Consider the following 20,284-nt stretch of genomic DNA (forward strand, 5'->3'; position numbering starts at 1 on the left):
CTTAAAGCCTGCTTGTCGGGGGAATTCTGGGAGTTGAAGTCCACCTATCTCAAAGTTGCTAAGGTTGAGAAGCACTGGTTTAAGATAGGTTCACAGGAGTCTGCTGACTCTTTCAGCCCCTCTGCCCTCTTTCCCCCACAATTCTCTTCCCTCCTTCCGCCACAGGAGTCTTACCTTCCGCCTCTCCGTTCTCTGGATTCTTCTCCAGACCTTCCTGCTTCCATTGAACCAGACCACAGTTTAAACCCAAGTGCATAAACCCCCGCCGCCCTGAAAATGCTTCTGCCGCCAGGCCAGGGGGGCTTCCTACCTCTATGTCTAAATGCACGCAGGTGGCCAGCCCCTCCCTAGCGATGGTTTCAATGATCTCTCGCTCAGCCCATAGTAGAAGTCGTTATATTTGAAAGTGACGATGAATTTCCCCTGGAATGAGAAGAAAAAAAACAAACAAACAACAAAAATGGACGCCCGGGTGAAGCAAATAGCAAAAGACGAGCATTCGGAATGAGCCCTGCCTAGAAGGGAGCAAGGTCTGCCCAATCCCTTCTAGCACTGATGATGAACCTGGGTATGTCATAAAACGTGTCCAAGAAAACAGCCCGAGTTCAGAGAGACCCAAGGGGCCCATCGTCCCCCTTTCCTGTCCTATTCTCTTCTATCAGCTTTGTTGTACCAAACTTTCCCATCAGCTGAGATTACAAGACACCTGTTCGAATCCTCCAATTGTTACCAACCTACGACAACGCAGGCGGCAGAGGGACACACGAGAGAGCAAACTTTCTAGATTCCTTCAACCTCTGAAGGCCCAAATGTCCCATCCTTCTGTCCATCCCGAATGGGACCTGGTGTCAGGCCTGCAGCCATCTTTTCTTTTGGGACTTTGGCCTGCCATGCTTTCTATTATTTTGCTATGCATTTTCTATGGTGGGAAAATGGGGGGAGGGGGGGTTTGTAAGGAGTTAGATGATATGTAGCCATAACAACATTCTTTCTAGAAAGCCAATGTCATCCTTTGTCTTTGCACCTCTGCACCTCACCGGAACTGGATGGGTGGAACTGCCAGCATGGCAGTGGGAGATTGGACCATGGGATGGACTTGTAGTGGGCAAGATCTTGAACTTTTAACTGGGTGGGGAAAATCAGGAAGCTTTCAAATTCGGATTTTCCCAGATGTGCCAACATGGCTCTCTTCATCAATTGGAACTTTGAGGAATACTTTGCCTTGGACTCTGATTTACATTTGGGTGCTATTTGGAACCCTGACACCTGGGCTGGGACCTGCAGATAACTTCGTTTGTTACTCTGCAAAAGACTGATTCCCTCCCTTACCGTGATCACCATCTTGTCAAATTCCTCCTGAGATATGTAATAGTAGTCTAATCTGTTCTCTTCTCCGAAATAAGGATTCCTGGTGGTATGACAGGGGCTGAGAAGGAAGCAAAGCAGAAAGAGAAGTAGCTGTTAACCTCCCTCTTTCAATCCAACACGGTGGGCAATGAGAAAACCAGATCCATTAGAAAAGACTGCAGCGTATACACCCCTTTCCACTATTTCCCCCCCTTCCTTGAGAACGCCTGCCTCCCCCAACTCCTCAAAGGTTCCCAAAGGTGTAGGGCTCCTACCTGTATCTGAAATAGTTGTTGAACTTCCGACAAAGCCTGTGACAAAGTTCTCGCTTCCAGCAAGCCAACGGTCCAGTCAAGACCAACATGGGGTAGGGCGCATCGAGGCTGGGCAGGGTGCTGTAGGAGGGGGAGAGATGTAGAACCTTCATGAGGTTCCTCAGCTGGGCAAAGAAGGACATTGGACAACAAAACCCCTGGGTGAGTATAGTTCTCATTATTGTAACAGATGAACTTCCATTGGGCGGCGTAGGAGACCATGGACCGATGTGACTTTACGTCATGTAACCAGGGTCTTCTTTCAAAATTAAAGGAGTGGGTTAAAAACCAAAAAAACTTTAAAACTTCAAAGAGTCAAAGCCTTCCAAAGTCCTAAAGGATTTTCTAAGAATAAACCGGAATTTCCAGATTTCCAGTTTTGAAAGAGAAGGAGATGAGAGGAAAGGCTGTAGAAGCCTACTTCGTGTGAAGAAGAGGAGGAGGAGGAGGAGGAGGAGGAGGAGGAGGAGGAGGAGGAGGAGGAGGTCACCTGTTGAAGATGTGTTGGGGTTGCATCATGCTGTACATGATGTGAGTCATGTGGTCCTGAGCAGCCACCACTTCTTGAGGGGGGTCATACTTGTTCACAGCGGCGACCTGATCCCCGTGAGGAAAAGGGAAAATGTAGGTCAATTATGCATACAGGGTAGTCCTCAACTCACAAGGTGGTGCAGTGGTTAGAATGCAGCACTGCCGGCTAAATTCTGCCGACTGCCAGCAGTTCGATGCTGACCGGATCAAGGTTGACCTCAGCCTTCCATCCTTCCGAGGTGGGTAAAATGAGGACCCAGAATGTTGGGGGCAAGAGAGGCTGACTCTGTAAACAGCTTAGAGAAGGCTGTAAAAGCACTGTGAAGCGGTATATAAGTCTAAGTGCTATTGGTAAGTACTAAGGAAGGGAGAAAGAGGAAGGGAGGGAGGGAAGGAAGGAAGGAAGGAATGAAGGAAGGAAGGGCCATGGTGGTATAGGGGTGAGACTGCAGTATTGCAGGCTAATTCTGCCCACTGCTATCAGTTCGATCCTGACTGGTTCAAGATTGACTCACCCATCATTCTGAGGTGGGTAAAATGAGGACCCCGATTGTTGGGGGCAAGAGAGGCTGACTCTATAAACCGCTTAAAGAGGGCTGTAAAAGCACTGTGAAGTGCTATATAAGTCTAAGTGCCATTGGTAAGTACTAAGAAAGGGAGAAAGAGGAAGGGAGGGAAGAAGGAAGGAAGGAAGGAAGGAAGGAAGGAAGGAAGGAAGGAAGGAAGGAAGGAAGGAAGGAAGGGCCATGATGGTACAGTGGTGAGACTGCAGTATTGCAGGCTTCTGCCCACTGCTATCAGTTCGATCCTGACTGGTTCAAGGTTGACTCACCCATCATTCTGAGGTGGGTAAAATGAGGACCCCGATTGTTGGGGCAGAGAGGCTTACTCCTATTAACAGCTTAAAGAGGGCTGTAAAAGCACTGTGAAGTGCTATATAAGTCTAAGTGCTATTGGTAAGTACTAAGGAAGGGAGAAAGAGGAAGGGAGGGAAGAAGGAAGGAAGGAAGGAAGGAAGGAAGGAAGGAAGGAAGGAAGGAAGGAAGGAAGGAAGGGCCATGATGGTACAGTGGTGAGACTGCAGTATTGCAGGCTTTCTGCCCACTGCTATCAGTTGGATCCTGATTGGTTCAAGGTTGACTCACCCATCATTCTGAGGTGGGTAAAATGAGGAGCCAGATTGTTGGGGAGCGAGAGGCTGACCTCTATATACCACTTACAGAGAGCTGTAAAAGCACTGTAAAGCAGTATATAAGTCGAGGTGCTATTGCTATTGTTATCTATCATCTATCTGTGATGGCGCAGAGGTTGGAACGCAGTATTGCAGGCGTAACTCTGCCAGCGGTTCGATTCTGACCGGCTCAAGGTTCAGCCTTCCATCTTTCTGAGGTGGGGGCATTTACCTTTTCCTCCACGGAGATCTTCTTGTGATCCAGTTCGGTCAGACGGAGCAGCATAAAAATCACCAGGAGCCAATAATCTCTTGGTCCTGAGGAAAAGGCAGAGATGGGTTCGATTTCAGGCTAGCAGAGGAAAAGTTATTTCATCAGATGATCCTCGCGCAGTTTGGGAAATAGAGAAGGAATAGACGCTCAGAAATAAGAGGGTACAGGGAGTCTCTGACTTATAACAGTTCGCGTCATAAATGTGAATCAGTTGCCAGCATATGAATGTAAGTCACGTGACCGTGGGGATGCTGCAACGGTCGTAAGTGTGAGAAACGGCCCTACGCTCCTTTTTTTCAGTGTCGTTGAAACTTTGGTCACTAAGCGAAATGTAAGTCGAGGACGACCTGTAAAAAAATCTAAGTGCCATTGCTATCTCACTATCCAAAGCGACTCTGCTTCTCTCCTGTTTCTCTTGGCAGACGCTACCTCCAATCATTACCTGTCCTTAATCGTTCTACTAAATGACATTAGAGCAGTGTTTCTCAACCTTGGTGACTTTAGTCTTGTGGACTTCAGCTCCCAGAATTCCCCAGCCAGCTATGCTCGCTGGGGATTCTGGGAGTTGAAGTCCACAGGACTTCAAGTCGCCAAGGTTGAGAAACACTGCATTAGAGTAATAAAAATTTGCCATGTCCCAATATTTCATTGATGGTTTGACTCCCCCTCCTCACCTGAACGGGATTCTTCAACAGGTTAAACAACTCTCAGCAGAGGCAGAGATTCAATATATTCCAGCTCGCTCAGTTCAGACACCTGAGACGAGAGGAAGAATGGAATGGGTGAAAGGAAAAGAGGGAGGAGGGAGGAGGCTTCAAAATCCTGGAGGGATAGGAGGGATGCAGCAGCCCCATCAAACAGCAGGCAGTGTGTAAGACTTTCCTCATCTCCTTTGCGCAAGGAGGAAACAGAAAAGAAAAACAAAAAGAACCAAGAAACTCAGGTTTCTAACCCTCATGGCTTTTGAGCTTCCCCCAAGGGAGGCCCTCCAGATGTGGAGGCTGCTGGATGAGTGTCCTGGGCATTGTAATCCTGAAATATCTCGGGTTGGGAGAAGGTTGCTCTGAAGTTATGTTTGAAATTATACCGGAAAGGCTTATGACATTCCAGAGGCCCAAATAGGGAAGGTTGGAGATTTTTAGTAGCTGAGGATGGGGTTTTGTGTGTGTGTGTGTATGTAAATAGCTAGCTAGCTAGCTATAGATAGATAGAGATAGACATACATACATAATAAAGACGTTAAAAGTGATGAACAGACATGATAAACAGACAAAAGATAGACATGATACACAGAGACAGACAGGCATTAGATATAGATAGATAGATAGATAGATAGATAGATAGATAGATAGATGGATGGATGGATGGATGGATGGATGGATGGATGGATGGATGGATGGATGGATGGATAGATAGACAGACAGAGTGATAGAACTAAATATAGATAAAAAGATATATAGATATAGATAGACAGAATAATATAGAACTAAAGATAAATGATAGATCGATCGATAGATAGACATACAGAGAGTGATAGATAGAACTAAATAGAGATAGATAAGAGATATAGATAAGAAAGAATGATAGATAGAACTAGATAGATAAAAAGATATAGATAGCAATAGCAATAGCAGTTAGACTTATATACCGCTTCATAGGGCTTTCAGCCCTCTCTAAGCGGTTTACAGAGTCAGCATATCGCCCCCAACAACAATCCGGGTCCTCATTTTACCCACCTCGGAAGGATGGAAGGCTGAGTCAACCCTGAGCCGGTGAGATTTGAACAGCCGAACTGCAGAACTGCAGTCAGCTGAAGTAGCCTGCAGTGCTGCATTAAACCACTGCGCCACCTCGATAGATCGATAGATCGATAGATAGATATAGATAGACGGACAGACAGAATGAAAGATAGAACTAAACAGCGATAGATAAATGATAGATATAGATAGACAGAATGATATAGAACTAGAGATAGATAAAAGATAGACAGACAGACAGACAGACAGACAGACAGACAGACAGACAGATAAGAGTATGGATGGTTGGTTGGTTATATACTAGGATGGACGATAGATGATAGAATGAATAAATGGATGGATGATGGATGGATGGATGGATAAACAAAGATATGATGGCTAGAGAGATGATGGCTCAGTTGCATAACAAACTATGCAAAACAATAGATACTCAAAAAAGGGTGTGTCCGATTTACAGAGTCCATTTTCTCAAGCACATTTTGAAAGTAGCTCCCCCTCCCTTCTTTTCCTTCAACCTCCCCCCCCACCACCACCATATCCGAAAGAGAAGGATTCTGGGAAAAGCCTCATGCTGTGCTTCTCCTGGCCACTGCAAGAGGTTGAGAGGAGGAATCTCCCCCCCCCCCCCACACCCTGAGCGCTTGGCCGCGGAGTCTCCTGGGCTGTGTCCATCTTCTTACCTGGTTATCTTCCAGGTTGATGTCCTGCAGGAGGAGGTGGTCTTCCAGACCCTCCAAGCTGTTGATCTGGTTGCCAGACAGATCCAAGACTTGTAAGACCTTGAGTTTCTCCAAGCCAACCGCCTTCTCGATCTGGTTCGATTGCTGCCAAAACAATCACTAGCCTCCAATATCCAAATCACGTTTGTTTGTTTTGGGGGAAATCCGAGCATAAATCAAGGACCCACATTGCTTGCATCAGCCCACATCATTTGATATACAGGCGGTTCTCGACTCACAAGAGTCCATTTAGCGACCACCACGTCGTCACTGGGGGAAAAAAGGGGGGAACGGTGACCGTTCTTCACGCTTACGACCGTTGTGGCATCCCCGTGGGGGGTCATGCGATCCAAATTCAGACGGATTGGCCGCTGGTTCGTATTTATGACGGTCGCGTTGTCCCCAGGGGTCACGCGATTCCCCCCCTTTTGCGACCTCCCGACAAGCGAAGTCCAGGGGGAAGGCAGAGGGACCTAACGATTCGTCATGCTGTGACTCATTCAACAACCGCAGTGGTTCGCTTAACGAATGCGGGAAGGAAAGTCGTAAAATGGGACAAAACCCACTGAACCAATGGATGGAAGGTCGTAAAAGGGGATCATGTGTCCTAGGACACCGCAACCGTCATAAGTACGAGTCAGTTGCCAGGCGTCTCCATTTTAATCGTGGGACTACGGGGGATGTTGCAACAATAGTAAGTGTGAAAAATGGCTAGAAGTCACTTCTTGTAACTTTATATGGTCACTAAAAGAAGTGTTGTAAGTCGAGGATTGTCTGTATCTCCCCACACTGCAAAATGGAGGGTGGAATTACGTCCAAGCCCACCTTGTCCAGGTGATGCTTGTCCTTAAATTAACTGAGAATAAACCCAGATTCTTAAAGGGAAGGGCAGGGGTGGGGAACCATGGCCCTTTTGATGACCCGTGGACTTCAACTCCCAGAATTCCTGAGTCAGCCATGCTGGCTATGTTCCCTTTACAACTCACGGACTTCAACTCCCAGAATTCCTGAATCAGCTATGCTGGCTATTGCCCCTTTATAACTCACGGACTTCAACTCCCAGAATTCCTGAGTCAGCTATGCTGGCTATGTTCCCTTTATAACTCGTGGACTTCAACTCCCAGAATTCCTGAGTCAGCCATGCTGGCTATTGCCCCTTTACAACTCACGGACTTCAACTCCCAGAATTCCTGAGTCAGCCATGCTGGCTATGTTCCCTTTACAACTCACGGACTTCAACTCCCAGAATTCCTGTGTCAGCCATGCTGCTATGTTCCCTTTATAACTCGTGGACTTCAACTCCCAGAATTCCTGAGTCAGCCATGCTGGCTATGTTCCCTTTACAACTCGCAGACTTCAACTCCCAGAATTCCTGAGTCAGCCATGCTGGCTATTGCCCCTTTACAACTCACGGACTTCAACTCCCAGAATTCCTGAGTCAGCCATGCTGGCTATTGCCCCTTTACAACTCACGGACTTCAACTCCCAGAATTCCTGAGTCATCCATGCTGGCTATGTTCCCTTTACAACTCGTGGACTTCAACTCCCAGAATTCCTGAGTCAACCATGCTGGCTATGTTCCCTTTACAACTCGCAGACTTCAACTCCCAGAATTCCTGAGTCAGCCATGCTGGCTATGTTCCCTTTACAACTCGTGGACTTCAACTCCCAGAATTCCTGAGTCATCCATGCTGGCTATGTTCCCTTTACAACTCGTGGACTTCAACTCCCAGAATTCCTGAGTCAGCCATGCTGGCTATGTTCCCTTTACAACTCGCAGACTTCAACTCCCAGAATTCCTGAGTCAGCCATGCTGGCTATTGCCCCTTTACAACTCACGGACTTCAACTCCCAGAATTCCTGAGTCATCCATGCTGGCTATTGCCCCTTTACAACTCACGGACTTCAACTCCCAGAATTCCTGAGTCAGCCATGCTGGCTATGTTCCCTTTACAACTCGTGGACTTCAACTCCCAGAATTCCTGAGTCAACCATGCTGGCTATTGCCCCTTTACAACTCACGGACTTCAACTCCCAGAATTCCAGAGTCAGCCATGCTGGCTCAGGAATTCTGGGAGTTGAAGTCCACGAGTTATCCAAGGTCCCTTGTTCTCCACCTTTGATATAGGGCTTCAAGCCTCACCATCGTTTACGACAACCCAACAGATTACGTCCGGAGAGAAGTCCATCTCAGGCAACCGATGAAAACTCACCAGGCAGAGAGTTTTGAGGGGCAAATTTGCCAAGCCGGTAATGGCTTTGATGTTGTTGTTCGCCAAGCTGAGGTAGGTCAGGTTGTGGCAGTTCTCCAAGCCCTGGATCTCCTCGATGCTGTTATCTGCACGTCGGCATGAGAATTAAAGAAATGGAACGGCCACCTGGATGAGGTCAAAAGCTCACGGATGAAGGACTTGGGGAGAAAAACTCCATGGATGGAAGAGAACCTGAGGGAGAAGTTGACTTGAGCGAGCAACGGGCAACTGGTGCCCTCGCCAAGCTTCTTCTTGGTCAAAGTCTGTGGAGATTCTCCGTCATCCAAATCATGGTTGTCCCAAAGGTGCATTTTTTTTTTCAAGAGGCAACTGAACTTAATGTTTTCTTTTGAAGAGGTTTCGCTCCTCATCCGAGAAGCTTCCTCGGTTCTAGCCTCAGTTCTAGAACTTTCTTCCGTGCCAACGTTCGAACTGAAGAAGCTTCTCGGACGAGAAGCGAAACATTTTTGAGGGAAAAACAGCAATAGCAATAGCAGTTAGACTTATATACCGCTTCATAGGGCTTTCAACCCTAAGCGGTTTACAGAGTCGGCATATCGCCCCCAATAATCTGGGTCCTCATTTCACCCACCTCGGAAGGATGGAAGGCTGAGTCAACCCTGAGCCTGTGAGATTTGAACCGCCGAACTGCAGAACTAGCAGTCAGCTGAAGTGGCTGCAGTACTGCACCCTAACCACTGCACCACCTCGGCTCTCCAGTTGCCTTTTTGGAGAAGCATGGGACCACCATGAGCTGGATGATTGGGAAGCTCCACTCTTCCTCGTTTCTTCTATCCCAGTGTTTCTGAACCTTGCCGACTTTAAGTCGGCAAGGTTCAGAAACACTGTTCTATCCACTGAAAAGAGTCCATTAGTTATGGCTGGAATGAGATTTGTTCCTACAGAGAAGAGTTTCAACAGAAGTTGTGGGTGCTTCATCTGGAAGCTTTCAAGAAGAGACTGGACTGCCATCTGTCGGGAATGGTGGGGAGGTTGGGCTAGATGACCTACAAGGTCCCTTCCAACCTCTGTTAATCCGTTATTATTCTGTTATTCAGAGGTTGTGGGAGCTTCATCCCTGGAAGCTTTCAAGAAGAGACTGGACTGACATCTGTCAGGAATGGTGTACGGTCTCCTGCTTGGGTGGAGGGTTGGACTAGATGACCTACAAGGTCCCTTCCAACTCTCTTATTCTGTAAATTTAATCTTCTGGCATTTCCAGGTAAGGCCGGGACGTGACCCGTCAAAACCGCAGTCCACTAAAGCGCGCCCGACCAAAGCGCGTACGTGACGTCATCAGCAGCACGACAAATAAAATTAAAAATAAATTAAATTAAAATTAAATTAAAATTAAAGCAAGCCGATTCACATAAAGGTAAGGGCTAGGTTTAGGTTTAGGGTTAGGTTAAGGGTTAGGGTTAGGTTTAGGGTTACGTTAAGCGTTAGGGTTAGGTTAAGGGTTAGGGTTAGGTTTGGGGGGGTTAGGGTAAGGTTTTCACGTTAATTTTAAATTTACCGCTCACAGCGTGCCGTTTTCGTCGCGCTGTGATGATGTCACGTACGCGCTTTCGTCGAGCGCGCTTTAGTCTACCGCGGATTTGTGGTGGAACCAGGCCGGGAAAGATTCTTTTCTGAAACTTGGGGGGGGGGGGGGGGAGAGACAGGGAAGCGATAACAATATTAGGCTGGAGAGACCAAAGCTACAGCTTGGTACAGGTAGTCCTCAACTTACGGCCACAACTAAGTCCCAAATTTCCATTGCTAAGTGAGACTTTTGTTAATGAAGTTTTACCCCATTTTTGTCTCAGTTGTCAAGCGAATCATTGCCATCTTAAACTTAATTGCAACGATTCGCTTAGCAACAGTGGCAAGAAAAGTCGTTAAGATGGGGCAAAACTCTCTGAATACCTGTTTCACTTAGCGATAGGAACTTTGGGCTCAATAATTAAGTGGAAAACTACCTGCTTGGGCATCAGGGAGCTTTGATGATCTCGGGGGGGAAATAAGAATAAAGTCAGCAAAACAGGAGGTTAAGCAAATGTTGATGGTATCTAAGCAACATTTAGATGCTGTCTAAAAATGTTAGTCTTGAGACTTTTGGAGCAACTGACTCGGGATTCCCAGGGGGGGAAAGCTGCACAGGAAGAATGTTTTCAATATTTTACATCTTGGAATTAAAAACACAGTTAAGTTTCCAAGTCTCTATTTACTGACTTCACTGTGCATAGTACCTCTCTCAAGGGAGGGACTGATAGCACTCTGTAAAGCTTTGGTAAGGCCACACTTGGAATATTGGATCCAATTTTGGTAGCCACGATATTAAAAAGACATGGAGACTCTGGAAAGAGGGCAGAGAAGAGCAGCCAGGATGATGAGGGGACTGGAGGCCAAAATATAAGATGAACGGTTGCAGGAACTGGGCCTGGCTAGTCTAAGGAAGAGAAGGACCAGGGGAGGCAGGACAGCAATATTTGGGGGGCTGCCACAGAGAGGAGGAAGGGGGTCAAGCTATTCTCCAAAGCACCTGAAGGCCAGACAAGGAATAATGGAGGGAAACTGAACAAGGAGAGATTCAACCTGGAAAAAAGGAGGAATTTTCTCACAGGGAGAACAATCAACCCATGGAACAGAAGTTGCCTTCGGAGGTTGTGGGACCTCCTTCACTGGAGGCTTTCAAGAAGAGACTGGACTGCCATCAGTCTAGGCTCTCCTGCTTGGGTGAAGGGGGGTTGGACTAGATGACCTCCAAGGTCCCTTCCAACTCTGATTCTAATCTATTCTATTCCTTATTTTATTCTATTCTGTCCTGTCCTGCCTCTGTTCTATTCTGCATTCTATTCTTTTTTTGCATTCTATCCTATCCTATCCTATCCTATCCTATCCTATCCTATTCCTTATTCTATTATATTCTATCCTATTCTATTCCTTATTCTATTCTATTCTGTCCTGTTCTATTCTACTCTATTCCTTATTTATTCTTTCCAATCCTGTCCTGTCCTGTCTCTATTCTATTCTGCATTTTATTTTCTTTTGTATCCTATCCTATCCCTTATTCTATTCTACTCTATTCCTTATTCTATTCTATGCTACCCTATTCTATTTCTATTCTATTCCCTATTCTGTTCTATTCTATTCCTTATTCTATCCTATTCTCTATTCTACTCTACTCTATTCCCTATTCTATTCTATTCCTTATCCTATCCTATCCTATCCTACCCTCTATTCTATTCTAATATTTTAGTCTAGCTTTGTTATTCTGTAATCTAATATTTTAAATATTTTCCATCTCAAAATTGGAAACAGGCTTAAGTTTCCAAGTCTCTATTTACTGACTTCACTGCGTAGAGCCTTTCTGAGTAGGGGGGAAACAGGTGCTTGATAAATGATTCCCCTTCAAGCACTCATATTATTCTTTCTGCGTTTGAGTATCAAACCGGGGATTAAAAACAATAAACACATGTGAAAGCCTGTTGAAGCCAGGAGAATTTCTCCCAAGATATGTCTCTCTGCTCCGGAGACAGAAAAATGTTTCCAAGGGACCCGTTGCCGAAGGATCGGTCCCCGCCGGAGGACAACTTGAAGGAAAATGACGTCAATCCATCTCCTGGCGCACGATATGCACAGTCACGGAGGCCTATGGAGGCCGTAGGGTGGAGGCAGAGCATGACTGCAGAAAAAAACATGGTTTTTTGAGGAATTCACAAGCAGTCCTCGTCTTCCGACGGCCAGAAATTCCTGTTGCCGAGGGAGACATTGGTTCAAGGCATTCGGGCCCCGTCCTATGACTTTTCTCGCCGTGCTCGGGAAGTGAAATCGCTGTGATTGTTGAGTTCGTCACACGGTCATTAAGTGAATCCGGCTTCCTGCGGCAGGATTTCAAGATTTCGGCTGAGAATCTGGGGCAGTTGTGAAAGAGAGCCTTGCCTCAATTTTATGACTTCTCTTGCTGTAGTTGTAAAGTGGATCACTGCTGTCGTTAAGTGAGTGACGCCGTTGTTAAGTGAATCCGGCTTTGTCGGTCAGAAGGTCGCAAAAGGGGATCGCGTGACCTCCGGGACGTTCCTCATAAATAGTCAGTTGCCAAGCGTCTGAATTTTGATCCCTGGGGATGCAGCGATGGGCGTAAGTATGAAAAACGGTTGCATCTCCCTTCCCCCCCAATGCTGTTGTAAATTCAAACGGTCACTAAACGAACTGTCGTAAGTCAAGGATTATCTGGATAACGAAAGGGGCTTTGAACATCTGTTCTGGCCACACTGCAAATGATGCCTTTCTGTAGAGTTGGATAAAAAAGAGCTTTTAAAAATAATTGGATTTGGGGAGGCCTTCAGAGGAATTTTGTAGCAAATAGCAATAGCAGTTAGACTTATATACCGCTTCATAGGGCTTTCAGCCCTCTCTAAGCGGTTTACAGAGTCAGCATATCGCCCCCAACAACAATCCGGGTCCTCATTTTTCCCACCTCGGAAGGATGGAAGGCTGAGTCAACCCTGAGCCAGTGAGATTTGAACAGCCGAACTGCAGTCAGCTGAAGTAGCCTGCAGTGCTGCATTTAACCACTGCGCCACCTCCAAATTTACAAATGTACGATGATTCACTTAGTGACCATGCAAAGCTACGATGTCACAGAAAAAAATGACTTAGGAGCGTTTTTCATACTTAACGACCGTTGCAGCATCCCCTTGGTCCCAGGATCACAATTCGGACGCTTGGCAACTGACTCGATTTGTGACGGTCACAGGGATCCCCTTTTGCCACCTTCTGACGAGGAAAGTCAATGGGGAAGCCGGATCCACTTAACAACCGCGTCACTAACTTAACGAGTGCAGCGATCCGCTTAACAACCACTGCAAGAAAAGTCATAAAATCGAGGCCAGACTCGCTTTCACAACTGCCCCGCTTAGCAACTGAAATCTGAAATCCTGCCACAGAAAACTGCGGCAAGGAAGGGCGTGTCATGGGGCAAAAACTCAGTTAGCGACCGTCTTGCTTAGCGATGAAAATGTTGGGCTCCAATGTGTCGTAAAATGAGGAGTACCTGTACTTTAAGAGTGGTTTCGTAACACAAGGGCTGGGGTGAATGAGCGCTTCACAAAACGGCCGTCATAAGTAGGTTTGATCGGTCCCAAAATATCCAATGGATGGAAGGCCGATTAAAACTTCCCCCTATCAGGATGATTAGGGTGCTAATTGCTACAATTAAAAAGGCTGCTGTGGCCTTTGCAGTACAGATTGCAACCCTCCTTTTCATTTCTTTCTTTCTTTTTTAATAAAAAAGAATATCCTCTTTTAAAAAAGGCAGCTTGGACAGGGAATCTACTGGGATCCAAGGAAGGGCTTTGAACAGACAAATTCCCTGCTCTGTTCTAAATGCATCTTTTTTTAAAAAAAGGATACTGTCCAGTATGAGCTTTGTGAGCGACTGATAATCGGAAAGGTTTTTCATTTCTGGAATGTCATTGTGGGAAAAATTAGCCACCTGGAAAGAGAACAAAAAAATGGAGGAGAACACGTGAAGATATCCTAACCAACTAGCAGTCGGAAGACATGAGGAAAACATGTGTGCAACACATGACTTGACCATAGTTTCAACAGGGAAACTGTGAGCATCCAAGATGCACAGCCAAGTCCAAAATCCCTAGAGAATTCCTGGAAGCTGGCACTCTGACAAAAACAGCCATCAACGGGCACAATGAGGTAAAAAACGTTTACACACCATTTGAGAGAGATAATCACAGAGCTGAAAAGGAAACAATAAGTCTAAGCGTAACCTTGCTAGCAATCGGCACTGAAATAAGCAGAGTTTAATGCCAAGATTAACACTAGACCAACAATTAAGGACACCCCGATCAAACCGGCAACTCAGACAACAAACAGTAAACACAACAGCCTAATTAAGGAATGACCAAAATCACTTCTAACAACACAGACAGGGCAAGCCACCAATGTATAAACAGGGAGAAACCCCACTCCCCTGTAGCCCTGATGATGTTACCTAGTTGGGTCATGAAATGTCTCCAAGGAAACCACCAAACTCAGAGAGTACCAAGGCCTCACTGTTCAACTCTAAGTATTCTATTGCTGTCTTATATCGCAGCCCAGTCACCATCATCAATTCAGTTCAGGACAATTTGGAAAAACAGAAAAGAAAGAAAAATAAAGAAAGGAAGGAAGAAAAGAGAAAGAAAGAAAAAAAGAAAGAGGGAGGAAGGAAAGAAAAAAGAAAGGGGAAAAGGAGGGAGGGGGGGAGAGAGAGAAAGAAAGAGAAAAAGAAAGAAAGGAAGGAAGGAATTCTATAAATTTCTACAAAGGTTTTAAGTGCACTTAGCCTCAGCTGCAAAGATAAATGCAGCCGATCTATGAAAAAGATCAAAAATTCCATTTTCTCCATTTAGTGTCAAGCGCCAAGGAGATCCAAGCATTTCAAATGGGCCTAAAGATTGATTTGCACGCTTAAGCTCTCTACAAGAATCTGAACTACTAACAGCCAGAGGAAATTGGCAGTAGATAAGAGTCGAAGGAATTCACAGGCTGGACTGAAATCTCTCGTGGATGCAGAAGGGACTCATGACTAATGACGCATTTGACCCCTCCCACAGCCTCAGCCCGGTCATCTCCCAGAAAATGATGGTTTGAACAAGGCAGTTTGACTGGCCAGCTAACTGCGAGGGGTGTGTGTGTGTGTGTGTGTGTGTGTGTGTGTGTGTGTGAGCCACACTCAAACCTCAGGCACAGCAGTGTTTTGCAACTCACCTGGAGATTCCTGGGTGGTCTGAAGTCAAAATAGGTCGTTAGGGCATTATGGGAGACATCCAGTTCCAACAGGTAAGGCATGTAACTGATGCAAGAGAGATCTAAAAAGAAAAAATGAGAGGAGGGATATAGAAAAAGATACGTGCAACTGAAGCTGGTCTGATTTTAATTCTAGTTTTGGATCTGAATGGGTCTGCGGACGACGAGCTGGAGCTGAGGCCGATGGAGGACGAGGGGGGCAGCTTCGTTGGCTTCAGAGGAACGTGGGGAAGAGGGCAGGACAAGGCAGCTCAGGGTCCCTTGAGTCTGGGATGGCTTGCCAGCAGGGAAGAACGGGGCAGGACGACAGGGAGAGGGGTGTGGGGTGGGGAAGAGAGGCAGGCAGCGGAGATGAGGAGTGACGGAGCTCAGGCAATGAGCAACACGCATCTCCTCCTGATCCAAGAGCCTGGAGAGCAGAGAGAAGGCACGAACAGCGCAGACTGACTCATCTGCTCAGGAGGAGAAAGCCCTGGCCCTCTTCACAAGGCACACCTGGGGACTGAGGCTTAAAGAGACACCATGGGAGGAGTGCTTGTCGGGAAGAAACATGGAGCTTTGTGTGTCGTTGTCGATGTCTGGTATTCGCTGGACTTCTTGCCTTACTGCTGCAGCCTTATTCCTTTCCCTCGCTGGATTTCTCGCCTTGAAGCCTTCGTGTTAAAGGCATTTGGCTGGACTATTCGCAGCCAGAGGCTGCTGGAGAGGTGTATGTTTGTGTGTGTGAGAGAGAGGGAGGCAGGGAGAGAGCTCGTATGTGGGGGAAAGTTGGAGCAATAACGTGGAGTTCGAACTATCAGCTGGCTGTATTGCCTCTGTGCCTTGTCCCCCGGGATCATCCCAATGCCCTTGAATGCTGCATGAAAATAGCTATTCTGTTCAGGTAGTCCCTTGACCTACGACCACAATTGAGTCCCAAATTTCTGCTGCTAAGTGAAACATTCGCTAAGTGAGTTTTTGCCTCATGTTTATGACCTTTTTTTTTTCTTGCCACAACTGTTAAACGAATCGCTGCTGTTTTTCAGTTGGGAACACGGTTGTTAAGTGAATCAAGATCTCCCCCTTGACTTCGCTTGTCAGAAGGTTGCAAAGGCCACAAAGCAACCGTCATAAATACGAGTCAGTTGCCAAGTGTCTGAAGGCGGATCACGTGACCCTGGGGACGCTGGAAGGATCCCAAGTGTGAAACCCAGTCATCTGTCCCTTTTTTTCAGTGCCGCTGCAACTTTGAATGGTCGCTAAATGAACGGTCGTAAGTGGAGGACTCCCTGTCCAATGGCCGACCACTTCAAGGGTTTAGTAGCGGTGGAGCTGACGTACCGCTGATTTTATTGTAGGAAAGATTGAGCTTTTCGAGATGAATGTATTTGTAAAGGACATGGACGTCACTCAAGAGATAATCCTGCGGGGAATAAAAAGGGGGAGAGGGGGGGGTCAGGGGGTCTTTCCGGTCGATCTCCTGCAGAGTTTTTGCAGGAGATCCCGAGGACTCACCCACCGAGTTCAAAATCCTGCTCTCAGTGGACAGAGCTCGGAATGGTCAGCCTTTCTTCCTCTTTTTCCTCCCAAAGTTTTTTCTATTTTTTAAATGCAACTTTCCACATATGATAGTGACAAAGTGTTGATCGGATTTTACATCCTCTCCTTTTACATAATCCATTTTACATCATAGCTTGGTTTTCCCTTTCAGCCAAATTATTTTCTTCCATTACTTTCCTTTTTCTAAATACTTGTTTTTTCTGAATATCATATTTTTAGAGTATAAGACGCACCAAGGTTTTGAAGAGGCAAATTGGGAAGAAAAAAAAAAGGTTTTGCACTCTGCAAACCTCCCAAAAATGCGTTTTTCACGAAAACGGGCCCATGTTTTTTTTCTTCAAAAAAAGGCCATGCATAGGCTTTAGGCGGCTTCCAAGAGTGCTCCTGGAGGGCCAGGGGAGCAAAATTGAGCAAAGAATGGCCTGTTTTTCGCTCATTTCTGCCCTCCCCAGCCCCCAGGAGCTTTCTGAAAGCTTCCTAGAGGCTATGCATGGCCATTTGGGTGAAGGGGGCGGGGCTTCCGGAGCCAAAACCTGCTGTATTCGGTGTATAAGACGTACCCAGATTTTCAGCCTCTTTTTTGAGGGAAAAAGGTGCATCTTATAGTCCAAAAAATACAGTACATAAACGATATCTTCAATTGCCCCTTCAAAAAGGGCACCAAATGATCGTTTCATATTTCTCTATTGGTCTGTTTTACTATAAACAATATATATATCCTCTAGTTATGTTTTGACCTAGAGAGCATTTCTTCCAATTTTTTGACTACAATTAACTATATACTATACGTTCTTTATTTCATAATCAGTTGAATAACAATGCCAATCACACTACTATTCTCTTTGATCTACTAATGTAACTCTTCCCCCCCCCCCCCGTCCTTCCTCTTTTATCCATTTTCTCTTGGGCTCTTACAAATTCCACTTTTAATCATTTTTCTTCTTTTCCCCCTTTCTCCTAAGTTCTTCTTTTTCTTTTTCCTGTTTTTATGGTTATAGCATCTTTTCTTCAGAGTATTCATTTTTTATTATTCGGCGTTTATTGTGCTTCAGTGTTTCAATGGGAGTAGCCTAGCCAACATCTCAGTGACGTGGGTGACTAAGCTGGGGACAAGTTTTCCTAAACTCACCGAAAGTGATAGGTGAAGGTAGACACGCTCCGTGCCGGAGGCGGAACGTCCCAAGGTGTGGAGGGCTTCGGCAATTGTACCTTCGTTCAACATACCGTCAAACAACACCTGCAGGCATGCAAGAGAGGAAGAGACGGTGGGGCAGAGCGAAAATAATCCAAATGCAAAATTTACCACTTGTGGCTTGGTGAGGCATGGCCAGCAGAGGGCAGTCTTCCTCCTCCTCCTTCTCCCACTCCTCCCTCTCCTTCATGCTCCTTCCTTGTCCCCCTCCTCCTCCCTCCTCCTCCTCTTCCTCCATTCCTCCTCCTCCCTTCTCCTTCCTTGTCCCCCTCCTCCCCTCCTCCTTCCTCCTCCTCTTCCTCCACTCCTCTTCCGCCTCCTCCTCTTCCTCCACTCCTCCTCCTTCTTCCTTCTCCTCCTCCTCCCCTCCTCCTTCCTCATCCTCCTCCTTCCTCCTCCTTCCTTGTCCCCCTCCTCCTTCCTCCTCTTCCTTCTCTTCCTCCACTACTACTCCTCTTTCTCCTTCCTTGTCCCCTCCTCCCTCCTCCTCCTCTTCCTTCTCTTCCTCCACTCCTCCTCCTCCTTCTCCTTCCTTGTCCCCCTCCTCCTTCCTCCTCTTCCTTCTCTTCCTCCCCTCCTCCTCCTCCCCTCTCCTTCCTCCTCCTCCTCCCCTCCTCCTTCCTCCCCTCCTCCTCCTCCCCTCTCCTTCCCCCTCCTCCTCCCCTCCTCCTCCCCTCCTCCTTCCTTCTCTTCCTCCACTCCTCTTCCTTCTCCTTCCTTGTCCCTCTCCTCCCTTCCTCCTCCTCTTCCTCCACTCCTCTTCCTCCTCCTTCCTTGTCCCCCTCCTCCCCTCCTCCTTCCTCCTCTTCCTCCACTCCTCCTCCTTCCTTGTCCCCCTCCTCCCTTCAACCTTCCTCCTCTTCCTCCACTCCTCCTCCTCCTTCCTTCTCCTTCCTTGTCCCCCTCCTCCTTCCTCCTCTTCCTTCTCTTCCTCCACTCCTCCTCCTTCTCCTTCCTTGTCCCCCTCCTCCTTCCTCCTCCTTCTCTTCCTTCTCTTCCTCCACTCCTCCTCCTTCTCCTTCCTTCTCCCCCTCCTTCCTTCTCCTTCCTTGTCCCTCTCCTCCCCTCCTTCCTCTTCCTCCTCTTCCTCCACTCCTCCTCCTCCTTCCTTGTCCCCCTCCTCCCCTCCTCCTTCCTCCTCCTTCTTCCTCTTCCTCCTTCATCATCATCATCATGGCACAGTCAGCCAGCGGTTCAGCCTGGGTTTGGCATCCCTGTCCATCTACTGATTCCTTACCTGGCAAATCTGGATGTTTGACGGTGTTACAGATATTCAACGCAGGATGGAAGCAGTTCCAAGTATTACATTATTCTTGTTGCTATTGTTGTTATTGGCCTTCCAAAAGCCCCTCCCGTAAATCTCCCAATAAGAGCCCCTTTAACAATTCCCATAATGCTCCATGTAGAGGCACCTTTCCAAAAGTCCCCCCCCCCCACACACACACAGCAGGTCTCCTCAGGAGCCCCCTCAATTCCCATAATGCCCTGTATAGAGGCACCCTTCCAAAAGCCCCTCCCGTAAATCTCTTAATAAGAAAACCCCTCATTACCATAATGCTCTGTGTAGAAGCACCTTTCCAACCCACCCAACTCCCCCCAGAAGCCCCCCTCAATTCCCATAATGCCATGTATAGGAACCCCCTTCCAAAAAAAGCCCCTCCTGTAAATCTCCCAATAAGAGCCCCTTTATCAATTCCCGTAATGCTCCATGTAGAGGCACCTTCCCAAAAGCCCCCCCCCCCCCGACAAGTCTCCTCAGGAGCCCCCCCATTCCCATAATTCTCCGTATAGGAGCGACCTTCCAAAAGCCCCAATAAGCCACAAGCCATTCTTCGTTACCGTAATGCCTCCGCGCACCCAAAACTCTCCCTTCCCGTAAATCCCCTGATAGCGCACACCCCCAAAACCACCACCACCACCGGCCGCACCTCCTCCGTGGGCTCCAGCTCGGGCTCCGACTCGGTGGACTCCTCCTCCTCCTCTTCCTCCTCCTCGCTCTCCTCCTCCTGGCCCCGTGCAGGCCCGGCGCGGAGAAGCGAGAAAGTGACGGAAGACGGCGCCGCCACCCAGGATCGCGTCATGGCCATGCGGTCCTCCAGGGAGGCCACGCTGCTCGGATACAAGTGGCTGCTCTGCGACGACAGCGCCGACGGCGACCGGGGCGGCGTAGGCCCCGGCATCTCCCTGCCTTTCGCCTGGGGCTTCATTCCCTCAGGGGCCGAGCGCCGCCATCTTGTTGGCAGGCCGTTGCCAGGCGACGCCAAGCGGGGGGGGGCGGGCGCGTTATCGCCCGACGCGCGTCAAGGGCACGGCGTGGCGTCGCCGCGCGCGGGGCGTGACGGGAACTGCAGTTCGGGCTGGCTTCCACGTTTGCCCCTGCTTTATAATGGGTATTA

The 20,284-nt window shown here is 47.6% G+C and overlaps 1 protein-coding gene across 1 annotated transcript in view; it reads right to left on the reverse strand.

Moving 5' to 3' along the window:
* The window catches only part of LRGUK (leucine rich repeats and guanylate kinase domain containing), a 32,739-nt gene extending 12,455 nt beyond the window's left edge, over positions 1-20,284 (reverse strand). The window contains 16 exon segments of the mRNA XM_032221082.1: positions 311-375; positions 378-423; positions 1,330-1,426; positions 1,623-1,742; positions 2,152-2,258; positions 3,596-3,681; positions 3,923-3,926; positions 4,312-4,335; positions 4,337-4,393; positions 6,075-6,218; positions 8,327-8,451; positions 13,763-13,844; positions 15,119-15,219; positions 16,478-16,559; positions 17,826-17,933; positions 19,817-20,284. Coding sequence (XP_032076973.1) covers positions 311-375; positions 378-423; positions 1,330-1,426; positions 1,623-1,742; positions 2,152-2,258; positions 3,596-3,681; positions 3,923-3,926; positions 4,312-4,335; positions 4,337-4,393; positions 6,075-6,218; positions 8,327-8,451; positions 13,763-13,844; positions 15,119-15,219; positions 16,478-16,559; positions 17,826-17,933; positions 19,817-20,095 — 1,527 coding nt within the window. The 5' untranslated portion in view covers positions 20,096-20,284.

The sequence above is a fragment of the Thamnophis elegans genome, chromosome 7 (assembly GCF_009769535.1).
Source record: "Thamnophis elegans isolate rThaEle1 chromosome 7, rThaEle1.pri, whole genome shotgun sequence".
Lineage (NCBI taxonomy): Eukaryota > Metazoa > Chordata > Lepidosauria > Squamata > Colubridae > Thamnophis > Thamnophis elegans.